The sequence below is a fragment of the Leuresthes tenuis genome, unplaced genomic scaffold (assembly GCF_036924035.1).
Source record: "Leuresthes tenuis unplaced genomic scaffold, fLeuTen1.0.hap1 SCAF_2, whole genome shotgun sequence".
Lineage (NCBI taxonomy): Eukaryota > Metazoa > Chordata > Actinopteri > Atheriniformes > Atherinopsidae > Leuresthes > Leuresthes tenuis.
In genome coordinates, this window is record NW_027325356.1 from 5,145,684 (window position 1) to 5,157,912 (window position 12,229).

Genomic DNA, 12,229 nt, shown 5'->3' on the forward strand with positions numbered 1-12,229 from the left:
TAATCAGTCTTTATGGCTGCTTACTCAAGCAGGAAGTGTGTTGACATATATTACTGCATGGCTTTGAAAATGGCACACGGTTCATTTAAAAACATTTACTCTTTAAGGCTCTTTAAGCCTGTTGTGCAGAACATTTTTACATTTTATAACAAAAAAATTGATCATTAGAATTAGTGAAATTCAGGTTATTTCTGCACAGAAACAGTGTCTGCCCTCATAAACACGATGTGATGCCAGTGATTAATGTGTAATAATCTGACTCATCCTCAGGAGTTTGTACAGGGACGTCCTCTTCCTCTCCCTGGTGGCTCTGGGAAAAGACAACATTGATATCGGTGAGTCAGATTTTAATGCTTTTTGGACTTTTTGCTTTGACGATTTCTTTGTTCAGTGCAGCTTTGACCTCTTAGATGAGTTTTAGAGTAAAAATCTTCAATTGAATAACTCCTAAATACTTAGAATTAGACCTTTTCTTTGAAGCTGTATGTGTTTTTCTACATCTGAACATTTGTTTGAGCATTGTTTCCCAGCATGTGCTACAAAGATCTGGTAAAAACAGGCAAAAACCAACAAAAAAGCCAGAAATAAATCCCCTGAAGGGTTTTCAGGGACACTGTAGTAGATATTTGAATGTAAACAGCTGCAGATGAATTAAACTGTGGAGGCTGATCAGGAGACTAAGATCAGTTTGATGTAGATCTGCAATAATGTTTTAATCATTAAGGATGTTAAAATCAACTGAAAAGTATTGAAAAACGAAGGTGTGGGTCCTCCTTTCGCCTCTAGCTTTTTTCCTCGTCCATCATCGTGAGGTGAAGGAAATATGGTAGAACTTCTCACCACAGGCCTGAGCTGGAATGTGGGAATAGCTTTTAAACGTTTACTTTGGGAGGTTCCAGACTGAAAGAAATAACCTGGAAGTGTCTCAGTAGCAGCCTTGGAAACACTGGACCATTCTTTATGGAAGAAAAGGGATAATTCAGTCCTACGGTTTCTGGCGTTCGCAGCTCTCAAAGCGACGCTCGGTTGTATTTATGGAGATGACTGAATGAGACTCTGTGTGGTTGAATATGAGGACATTTATATTATATACACCTAAATCTTATGGAGACTAATGTAGCAATATTTGAACTTAAAGAAGCGTTGAACTCTGTGGTTTCTTTGCCCATTTAAGTGTCACCAAGCTTGTCCTGGTCTCTTCCGTCACTCTGAAACACGTCTGCCGTCGTCTGTGTTTTTTTAGCTCAGTTTTTCAGTGTGTTTGCTTCTTGATGAGTTTGTGGCGCTCTCAGACAGACTTAGGAATGGATACAGATGATATAATAAACACAGGCTTCTCGCTCTCATTTCCATCCACGTGAATCCCAGCCGCTGTTAAATTTGAACACAGAATTATCTGCTTTCTCTGATAAAAGATGGTTTAGTATCAGAAGCTAAAGGAGCAGTGGAGCTGGTTTTCTGTGCCCTGAGAGCTATTTAAGCTAAATAGACCCTGTGCATACTGTATGATCGCCTCCTGATGAGCGAACACTGTGCACGGGCGTATTTGGAGTCTATGAAGGCATAAAGCTTTGCATCTTTTGTACTTTACCCCTCAGACGCCTTCGATCGGGAGTACAAGCTGGCGTACGACCGCCTCACGCCGAGCCTGGTGAAGCTGACCCACAACTGTGACCGTCCTCCGAGCACCGGCGTCATGGAGTGCCGCCGGACGTTCGGCGAGCCTTACCTGTAACCCCCCCCCCCATCATCGCTTTAAGACCAGCTCAGGAAACCTGTTGGAAGGCTGTGAATGTGCACTAACGGGCCCGTTTAACGACGTTTTACACACTTCATCTCAGACAGAATCATCCAGCGTCTCACCTGGTTTCTGTGGAAATCCTGTGAAAATTTACTGTAAATACAAACGCAGTCGAGGATTTTTCTAAAAAAACAAAACATTTATATTGTATAGTCCTACATCATACCAAGACTAATATCAGCAATATTTTAACTTGAACTCTATTTATAAAAAGTCAGCTTTATTTATTGTAGTCTTACTTCTTTCTGTCGTGCTTTCCCGTTCATCTGTGTGTCGCCGGGTGCCGCCCGCCCGAAAACTCGCATCACCGAAATGTGGAAGCGCTGCTGCAGTGTGAATTCAGCTTTTCCTTCTGCGTTTTAGGACAAAACAGGACATTTAAATTGGAGCTGCATCAGACTACGGGAAACAAAGAAGCTGCTGTTTTGATAATGAATCATTTCATGCCAAATGATCACGGCTCCGAGCTTCTCAGATGTGGAGGGAACGGTTGTTTTATCCTTTGGAGCTGCCTCTAATGTCAGTGAAGCCCAGTGTTCACAGAGATTATCTGCATTTGATTTAGATTTCAGAAGTTTGCACCAAAACTGCAGAAGTGAGCTTCACTCACAAAAGAAACGATAAGAAATAGACCTCGTCTCATAATTAAATCAGCATAATTCCTACTTCCTGACTAATCACTGATGGGAAAAAAGTTTTTAATGAACAATTTGGTGAATTGTTTTCATATTTGTTGACAATGAGAGAAAAAATGACTGAAAACCAACTTTATTTTTCTCCTTATTATGAGATTAGGTCTGTTTTTCCCCGTTAATGTCACGTGTGTCCACACAAAACCGTGTGCTTTGGGTTTAACTTCAGACACTTTTGTTGAATTGAACCCCGACTGATATGACTCGTGTGACTCATCAGGCTGACTGAAGAAGCCTGCTGCTGTGAGAGAAAATCCTTCCGATCAGAGTCCATCAGTGTTGTTTACATCACGATGCATTATGGGTAGTAGTCGAGCAAAACTCTGTACAACAGCTGCCTTTCAAAGCTCCGCCTTCTGCGAACCGTCAACATATGACAGCGAGCAGAGAGGCGGCGACTTTGACTGAGGACAGTTTCACTCTGGCTGCTGCAAAGCTTCACGAGTTAAATTTAAGTGTTTTGTAGCTATGGTTCATAGCTGATGATGTCACACATAGCTGATGATGTCACACATAGCTGATGATGTCACACATAGCTGATGATGTCACACTTAGGGTTGGCAGGTAACGCCGGTGAACTCCATCTTTCTTTCTCCTGCCCGTGAACTCTGAACGTTGGGTAGAGAGCTGACGGAGTCATTCCTGAAGCTCGTCCATTTAACCAGCAGGGACCTCAGAAATGGTCTAAACTTCCTCACATCCGACACGCCTCGTCTCCATCTCGGGGATTTGTTCCAGGCGCTACTTTGGCTTTGGAAAGCTCAGTCAGCTGCTCCCACAGTCAAACAATCATTCCTGCTGCGTTCAAACCGGCGCAGAAACGGTTTGAAAATCTGTTTTAAATGGCGCCACTCGAGGTTTGATTGGCTGAACACAGAGTTGAAGTTAACAATGAGCCCTGATGTGGAAAAAAACGGTTTATGATGAAATTACAGCAAAGGTTTTATCTTTGCAGTGTACCAGTTGCTTTTTGTGTTGAACTCACATTTAAGACTGTGGGAGTATTGTTGCTCTTTGGCTCCCCCTGCTGTTTGGGGACGTAACACCGCTGTCATAAAAACAAACCTGAGCCCAGCACACGTTGAAAAGGCCACAAAAAGAACAACTTTAACCTTTAATGTTGCTGTGCGGTGTCAGAATCCTAGTTTTAAGCTCTCTGGTGCTGCTTTAACAGCAGTTACAAACGATGTGGGAATAAAAATCAGCACTTTTATCACAAATAGATCAGCGAAGACGTGGGGAAACTTTACTTATTGCTTTTTAGATATAAACCACCTATTTAAACAGTAACTTTTGACTTTTTAAGTCATCGCCAACCCAGAATATATAATTTGTATGTAAAGTAGTAAAATAATTAGAGTATTTAAGGTGTTTGTGACACCGTATTTTAGACGGAGAGGGTAATTAGAACGTTTGAAGCAGTCTTATTGGTCGGGTTCTTTTTAACAAAGCCAATCCCAGTATTTCCCACCTCTGTTTGTCACAGAAGCTCAAACTCGGCACACGTGTGTGACTCACCGTTTTGGATTGAATTTCCAATCATGTTTTCATTGGTTTTGGTCGTTGTTTCCGTCTGTAATGATGATAAAGTTCAAAACAGAACCGTGAACACTGGTACGAGAGAGCGTGCAGCCACACGGCTACATGTGAGGAAACGCATGAATTTTCTTTGATTTACGTCATATTTTGCTTCTGTGGTACAAACCGGAGAGCCGGCCTCTGATCTGAATGTTATTTCCATGCAGACAAATGTTGGACCTCAGTCTTTCTGTTCCATATGAGCCATTTTTAAGTGTTTGGACCTCACGGTCACTCCACTGAAAGTATGTTGATTTGTCATTGCTTTGTTTAGCCAATCAAAAGTCTGGATACACCACAGTTAAAAGGAAGGCTTTCATTGACGTTGAGTCGGTCATTATCTCCACCTGAAAGAATTCTCATTTTCATTTCACAGCCCAAAAGAGACGCAGAAGGCAGCTTCTGTTATATTTTTACAGCTAATGCACTAAAAACACGGGACAAAACTGAATATTCTAAAGTTTAAAGTTGCAGTGTGTAATAAAGAGTGGATAAAGGTGATATTATTAGATTAACTGTGGTTTTATAACCCCAGAATGATGCATTTATGAGTGCAGAAGGTCTTTCTCTGCAGCAGATTGGCTGCGTTTCCACACAAACTGCACTGTTGAGAAGGTGATGAAGAGGGATAAAGTGGAGGAGCTGGTGGGTGTAGATAATAGAGAAAGAAAATAGAGGATCGTGCTTTCAGAGTAATGCAGGAACAGGCAGCAGTGAGAGAATCAAACTAGTCAAAGAAGCAAAAAGACGAAGAAGTGAAGAGAAACACGGCTGTGATTTTTCCCAGAAGAGTAGGAAAGTCTTCGGTGGTGTTATTAGTTATCAGGCCGACTGATTTAGACGCAGTTTGTTGGTATAAAAGTGGCTGCGCAGCAGTTGAGGATCTCTAGATTTGAGTCATTATTACACACTGTTACTTTAAAACGTGTCGAGGGTTTCTGCAGAAGTGGAGGCGGCGGTTTCAGGATCCTCATTATGAGCCAAAGTGAGAGAGCACCACCCGGCCCAGAACTTCTACCCTAACAGTCTTAGCTCGTTCACACTCGGTTACATGAGAGCCATCGGATCGGATCAATGGCTAAATTACAATAAGAATGAGTTATTCAGCTCATGTAGAAACCTTAATCTGTCAAGAAATCGAATCGGATCGGGTTACTCGCGATCGAATTAAGACCCCGAGATAACTCGGAAGTGGAAGGAGACGATATTACTGTTGCTGTCGCCGTCAGAAAGAAAGAAACAACGCGATGGAGAATGCGCCGTTGTGCATCGTCTGTGCCATAACCAGCTCATCACAGATGGAGAGGGACGCAGCTTCATCTCGCTCTGCGTTCTCCATCTTTCTGAATGCCTGAGTTTGTTGTTGTTGGTGCTGAAGACGTCAACAGGAAGTGGCTCTATTAGCGATAGCTGAAATGGGGACAGCGCCACCTATCGTGCCGGGGTATGACATGCTTTGTGCCAGTGATTCCATTCATTCACCGCCATATATCCAAGGATAATTACCCTCAGATAAGGAGCAGAACCCAACTGTAGCTGTAATCCAGTTAATCTCATGTAGACCCACTGACTGTACGCCGAAGGTTTCAAATGTGTCGTGCAAAAAGAGCTGAAAGCGGCGTGCCATTTAAACGCTTTGCCATGAGCTCGAGGGTCCTGAAACTGCGTCCTGGGAGGCATGTTTAAAACCGCCTTTAAAGACTCTTCACACGAACTTTTAAGTTTAAGAGTGGACTCAGAGAGTCATCCGGTTCTTATTTGAGCTCCATTTTTCTCAGAGATCCGACTCGACCGATGAACAAGAGCTTCAGCTCATTTTTGTCTTAGAGAGCCCAAAATCTCTCTGTTGCACGGTGCAGAAACACCTCGAAGGCGCTGACGCTGGAACCTGAGCCTGGTGTTTACAGGTGTATCCAGACAGATTTCTCTTTGCCACGTTATGAAACCCTGCTTATGAAATCAAGAGTTTAGACTTAAAATAGAGACTGAATGAGCTCCTGCTGGGAAGAACCGAACAAACTGGACATGCGTGGGTCACTTGTTGTTTCACATGTTAACGAGTCAGACGTTCATTTTCAACGACTTGTTCTGCGTATCGATCAAACGGCAGCTTTGGTGGAAGGAGGACCCCTGAGTTTCAACTCACGAAGGTCTCGTGAGCGTCAGCAAAGTGTGCGATTTATGGTCGGACTCGGTCGGTCGAGGCCATGACACGCAGACTGATGTCAGCAGCTCAGAGAAGCGGCTTTCTGTTCAAAAGAACTGTTCAAAAGAACTGTTCGGGTGAACCAACGTTTCAGTTCACGCTTTGTACAAAAATCCCATTTTATAACAGTTTGTTCACATGTGGAAGTCTGTGTACAGCGACCAGATCTGCAGGACTGCACCTGTAAATAAATCATGTAACTCTCCCAGTGTCTGTCGTCTCTTTGTGAACTTTGACCTTAGTGTCGGCTGGTGTGGAACCAGGGTAGATTAATTCAGTGTTTGCATTCAGAGCCTCGTTCAGATTTAGGAGCATCTTTTTGTTATTTTCCAAGTGATAAAAACCTCTTTATATCAGTTACTGTATATCTTTATCAGTATATCTTTATATCAGTTCCAGATAATTGTTTACTGAAACTTTGGGATTTCAAACAACATTTTCTTTGTTGAGAAGATGAAAGACGGAGATCTGAGCAAAAGTTCCCCGGAGGAAGCAACCTTCAAAGGAACATTAAACATTTCCTGAGAAGGGGAAAGTAATCTAGCATTTGTTGTTTAGTCTGTGGTTGGTAATCCTCAGAGCTTTAATGAGGACAACTGGACTTCTTTTTAACAGATGAATCAGGAAAAAGAGCTCCAGAACGACAGCGGTGGCCTTGGGACGGACCCAGGTCGCGCTGGAGAGACTCTGGCTCCAGTCCAATGGTCTTTTACGTGCTTCTTAGCTGCGTGAAAAGACCTGGAGGAGCTGTTCGCTCTCTCTAAATGATCAGAGAAGGAGCTCCAATGCTTCCAAAATGATGTCCTTTAGCGTCGAACACACCGGGTCATCCTTCATGAGAGGAAGGAGGTAATTCTATCCCACAATTCCTTGCGGCCTCCAGTTTCATCACGAGCCACGATTATTTTTCATCCACTCGTATGAACTGTTTTTCACGTGGATAAATATAAGGACAACAGGGTGAGTGTGAGCAGCTTGTGACCACATTTTCCAGCTGCTGATATGCAATACGTCCCACTGCTGCAGACCACGTCACATGGTTACCGTTTCCATGACGTTCCCCACGAGGTCGAGGAGAAGACGACAGGAAGTCGGGTTTTTTTGTGACTATTTGACTCGGCTTGGGAGCGACTCTTCATCCTCCTGGAGGTGCCGGGGAGATCAAAGCGTCAGATAATGGATGGATGGGTCTTTTTTATTCGGTCAGATGGAGAAAGGCGAACACTTTCAAACACACACACAGCGCTCAATTTCACCGTTAAAAAAATAATTTATTGCAGCATTGAATTATAATTTGAAAAATGTAAAGTTTCCATATCAATACTCCACGTTTGCATCCACTTTAAACCAACAATTGAACACGACAGTAACATGACAACGTGACACGGGGCGGGTCTTTCCTCATAGCTAAGACGGTGATGCACATTTACCTGACACACACACACACACACACACACACACAAAATCACTGATCCACGCAACCACATTTATGTCAAAGAGATTTTTTCCACACAAAAGACCCTTTTTTTTTGTCTTTTACAACAAACAGGAACAAATACTATTTTGGGGTAAATACAGAACAGTTTGAAATATGATGAAAACAAAGAAACTCAAGTTGCATCCAGTGAATCTGATTTGCTGCACAGTGAACCTGTGATGTCACTGCAGGAATTAACGTATCTAACTAACCTATCGGAGGTGTCACGTTAGCATTAATGCTAAATAAAAGAACATTAAAGGAAAAGTCCACCAAAAACAGGCAGATTCTGTGCTTTTGTTACACTTCTGCTACCGGGTCATCGTCGTTTTACGGTGATCGTGTGACGTCACACTCATGGAAAAGGTCACATGGGTTAGGAGAAGAGGCCTCACAGTTGACCTGCTCTGCATCCAAATCTGAGGACAAACATATTAAAGAAAGATGAATTTAAAAGGAGCGGCAGCACTGGCACGAATGGCTGAGGTGACCCTGCTGCTGGGGGACCTCCCATGATGCACCTCTCCTCCCTCTGCTCTCCATGTACTCATGACATCATTGTTGTCGTTAACTTGTGTGAATCTTTCTTTTTTTTATTGTCTCTGTAAGAATTGGACTCATTTAAAATGTATGATTGTATCACAACGAATCGGCTGGAATTGGACTGTATCCGAAGTGCCTCGAGCTGACATTTGTTGCGATTTGGCGCTGCATAAATACCACTGAACTGAACTGGATTAGCAGCTGTTTAAGGAAGCTTCTGGAAGCTGAAACCTTGCGTGCATTGTGTCAGGTGTGGATGCTCTGAGCGGCGTGTAAACAATGAAGCCGCTTCCCAGTCGCCAGGCAGCGTGTCCTCAGATCTGTCTTTTGCACTTAGGCCGCTAAAATCTTCAAAACAGCCGTTTATAAACCAGTGGAGGGCAACACAGAGGCTACATCCATCTTATTTACAGTCTGTGGTGCAAATTCACTCGCTGGCTTCTTGCTCTTTGTAATGGGAAATATTGTGTGACAGTATGATGGTTTCTTTACTTTCTTTGTGTTTTAGCTGTGAGATTAAAGTGAATAAACTCAACATGTGACCCACGTGCTGTAGAGCAAAGCTGCGTTTAAGGTGGAGTTTTCCTTTAGCTTCTTATGTCTGGCCAGCCTTTTGAGTTGAGGCTATCTAACATTTCCTACATACAGTACCGATCCCGTCTAGCGGTGCTGAGTCGTGTGCAGCGGCTCGTGGAGCCCGTCAGCTCAGATGGAGATGGGACAGATGATGATGCGGTCCTCCAGCATGACGCTGAGGACGAGGAACACAAAGTACAGTCCGAACATGGTGAGGCCCAGCATTTTGCTCATCTTCCAGCGGCAGATGGCGATGGAGATGATGACGAACAGGAGCATGAGGAAGAGCAGCACGATGGCGCAGAACAGACCGTTGGAGCTGACGGTCACTGGCATGCCGCCGTGGAGGGAGGTGTAGATGAGCCACGGGACCGGCAGACTGAAACCGGACAGGACAGATGAACCAGGAGTGTTAACACAACCTGACATGAGCTTAAAAAGTAACTCCCGCAGGTCAAAGAGGGCATTTTTCTGCTTGTTAATGCCTATTTATGAGTGATTTAATTACTAACTACATCATAGTACTGATAAACCTTTAGTTAGGTAAAGTATTTGAGTACTTTTCTTCTTCTTCTTCTTACAGTCTTTGACTGTGTGCAGATGGTTCATATGAAAGTAGAGGCTGCACACAGGCGAAGGCACAGCTGTCTCACTCACCCAACGGTGATGTCGAAGATGTTGCTGCCCACTGAGCTGGACACGGCCATGTCCCCCAAACCTTTCCGGGCCACGATCACACTGGTGATCAGGTCGGGGATGGAGGTTCCTGCCGCCAGGATGGTCAGGCCCATGATCTCCTCTGAGATGCCCACAGTCTCACCGACCTGCGAGCAGACGAAAATGCTGTCACACGTACTGATGATCTGAATACTGAACGACAGAAAAGCTACTCTGTCTTTCTATTTTACTGAATTATTCTCAATTTTTAGAGCGAGTTACACAAAAAGACATGAAAACATTTCCTGGATCTGTTCACTTTTACCAAAGCAGCAACAACATCCTCCTTAGTGCTGACTTCCTCTTCTTTAAATTTCACATTTGAGAAGGAATCTCAACTCTGAAATTGGATTTTAGTCAGCTTTAGCAATAAACCAGGGGTTCTCCAGGCTTTCAAGCCCAGAATTGGAGCTCTTGGATGTAATCGAGGGAATACTGCAGATTTATTCCAGTACCAATATTTGGCGTAAGTGTCTTCCAGAAGTGGCAGCAGGTTCGGGAGCCGTTTATCAGTCCATGTTCAGTCCAAAAATGTCCGAATACAGCTCTGAAAATAGCAGCCCATATCATCAGCAGTCCTCCACCCTGCTGGGAGATGCATCCATCTGTCTTTAGGTCTCCGTCTTGTCTCTCCTCTGTCCTCATGTGACCCGGAAATAAAGCTTGATGTCTCCTAAAATACAGCTGAAGGTGACTGGAGGCTGCAGGAGGAGCTACGAGGCATGAATTAAAAGTGAGTAGAATATAGATACTCATAGATACTCATCAACACCGCTGGTTCATGATCCTCTGACAGATTTAAAAGAATACAGAGCTGTCGGCTGCAATGAAACACACAAAAGGTGCGGCTCCTTTTTAAATATTTCTAAAACGACGGCTCTGAAGGTCTCAGAGGGGCTCCGTCGTGCTCAGTGGCTGTTAGCTCGACTCATCTCCGTCCTCCTCAGCTCACATCACAGGTGGGAGAGACTAAGATGTGAGGAGAGGAGGCGTCAAGAGGAGTCAAGGATCTGCAACCTCTGAAATGCAAAGGTGGGATTGTACTAGAACCTGGCGTCTTCCTCTCCATTTGGTTTGTCCGTCTGTAAGCAGGTAATGTCTGCCTGTGATGCTCAAACAGTTCAGCTAATTCGTGTGTTGCTACATCATCACGTCACCCTCCATCAGTACGGAGCTCCTGAAAGTTCAGCAAGCGTTCAGCTTGATGTGGTTCAGAGCAGAGAACTCATTGTTTGAACTACCAGCGTTTAAAGATCTATATAATCTACAAAGATTGATTACTTTATACAGAATTATGTTTTAACTGTTGTCTAATGACTTTGACAAAGGAACTGTTGTGTTTTACTACCTTAAAATGAACTTAAAAGACGAAGAACACAGTTAAAGGTTGACTTTAACGTGGAGGAATCTGTGGTCGTGTCGCATATTTTGGGCTTAAAAGTTGCTTGGAAATAACTGTGGTCTGTTCTTTTATTCTTTTTTTGGGTGGGAGCTTATTTAGGAGCTTCTTTCAAATGAGCTTTAGTTGTTGTTTGTTCTCCTGTAGCCGGATATGTCACAACCCATATTCCCTCCGCCCCTCCACTTCCACTGCTGAGGACACGGTGGCTAAAATGCAGGTGAAATACAGGAAAAGGGGGGTTGAAAGACTGGATTTGGCCAAAAAGAGGAACTCCGGTATTTAGCCTTTACTCATCAGCATGTCCTGGTCCTCCCAACATCTAACCCGGCAGAGTTCGTCCTGCCGGTGATTCGGACCACTGTGGGTTTCACATGGTTGCCATCCCTAACGGTCGTGGCTACTGTCGGTTTTCCACAGACGGGTCTGGTTCACCGCCACCAGCAGTGGAAACTCCAAAAGACCCAAAATAAAATAAGTGTGATGTTTTTACTATTGTTTCCAGCCTTTATGTCGTGCTGAGCTGATAAACTTTAGTTTCACATAAAAACAATCTTCCAAAAGGTTGAATTGATAGTTAGAAGCAGCCAGTGAATTCCTATTATTCAAAATATCCCGCTAAAATCCTGAGCTGTGTAAACGTGACGTTTGTGAGGAGTCGACCAACCTGATGAGCCCACCACACCATCAGGTAGGAGAAGATGCCGATCCAAAAGATGGAGCCGATGAACGCGATGGCGAAGAATCTCCTGGACGCCTGAAGAGGAAGTAAAAAAAAATGCCTCAGATCGTCACAACATCTGAAAAGGTCCGGATCCAGATAAACTAACTTTTCCTTCGGAAGCTCAGCTGTTTTATTAATGTTTCTACACACAACCGCAGTTATTTAGGGGAAATAAATACACCGAGTTTGCCATTTTAAAACACTTCTGCAGCTGCTGTAAAAGCAAAAACTTCTATCTGGACTTCTGGAAATGATAAACTCAGTAAAAAGTGAAACAAAAAGGTTCTCGTACACTTTGTGATGTATCAAACAGCCCTTCTCTCTCTCTGTTTCTGCTCATGTGTTGTTTTTAACATGAGTTTACATCTAATAATTATAAGTAAAACTGCCCTCAGAAATATATTCAGCTGTGGAATAATATCGTCGAAAATGCTCTAATCCGTTAAAGGGGAACTCCGGTATTTTTAAACCTTTTAGACCTTATTTCTGGCATGAAATACCTTCATCTACTCACTG

General features: G+C 43.5%; 2 protein-coding genes across 5 annotated transcripts in view; one reads left to right on the forward strand and one right to left on the reverse strand.

Moving 5' to 3' along the window:
• Positions 1–6,482, forward strand: part of LOC140301495 (C-myc promoter-binding protein-like) — a 76,397-nt gene extending 69,915 nt beyond the window's left edge. For all 4 annotated transcript variants that reach the window (XM_072379961.1, XM_072379963.1, XM_072379962.1 and 1 more), the window contains 2 exons: positions 271–335; positions 1,599–6,482. In XM_072379961.1, the coding sequence (XP_072236062.1) occupies positions 271–335; positions 1,599–1,735 (202 nt within the window). In that variant the 3' untranslated portion in view covers positions 1,736–6,482. The remainder of the gene's footprint in view (positions 1–270; positions 336–1,598) is intronic.
• Positions 6,483–7,523: 1,041 nt separating this feature from the next.
• Positions 7,524–12,229, reverse strand: part of LOC140302323 (sodium/potassium/calcium exchanger 1-like) — a 30,422-nt gene continuing 25,716 nt past the window's right edge. Inside the window, exons 10-12 of the mRNA XM_072381155.1 lie at positions 11,657–11,746; positions 9,531–9,697; positions 7,524–9,252 (exon numbers count right to left, since the gene is read on the reverse strand). Coding sequence (XP_072237256.1) covers positions 9,003–9,252; positions 9,531–9,697; positions 11,657–11,746 — 507 coding nt within the window. The 3' untranslated portion in view covers positions 7,524–9,002. The remainder of the gene's footprint in view (positions 9,253–9,530; positions 9,698–11,656; positions 11,747–12,229) is intronic.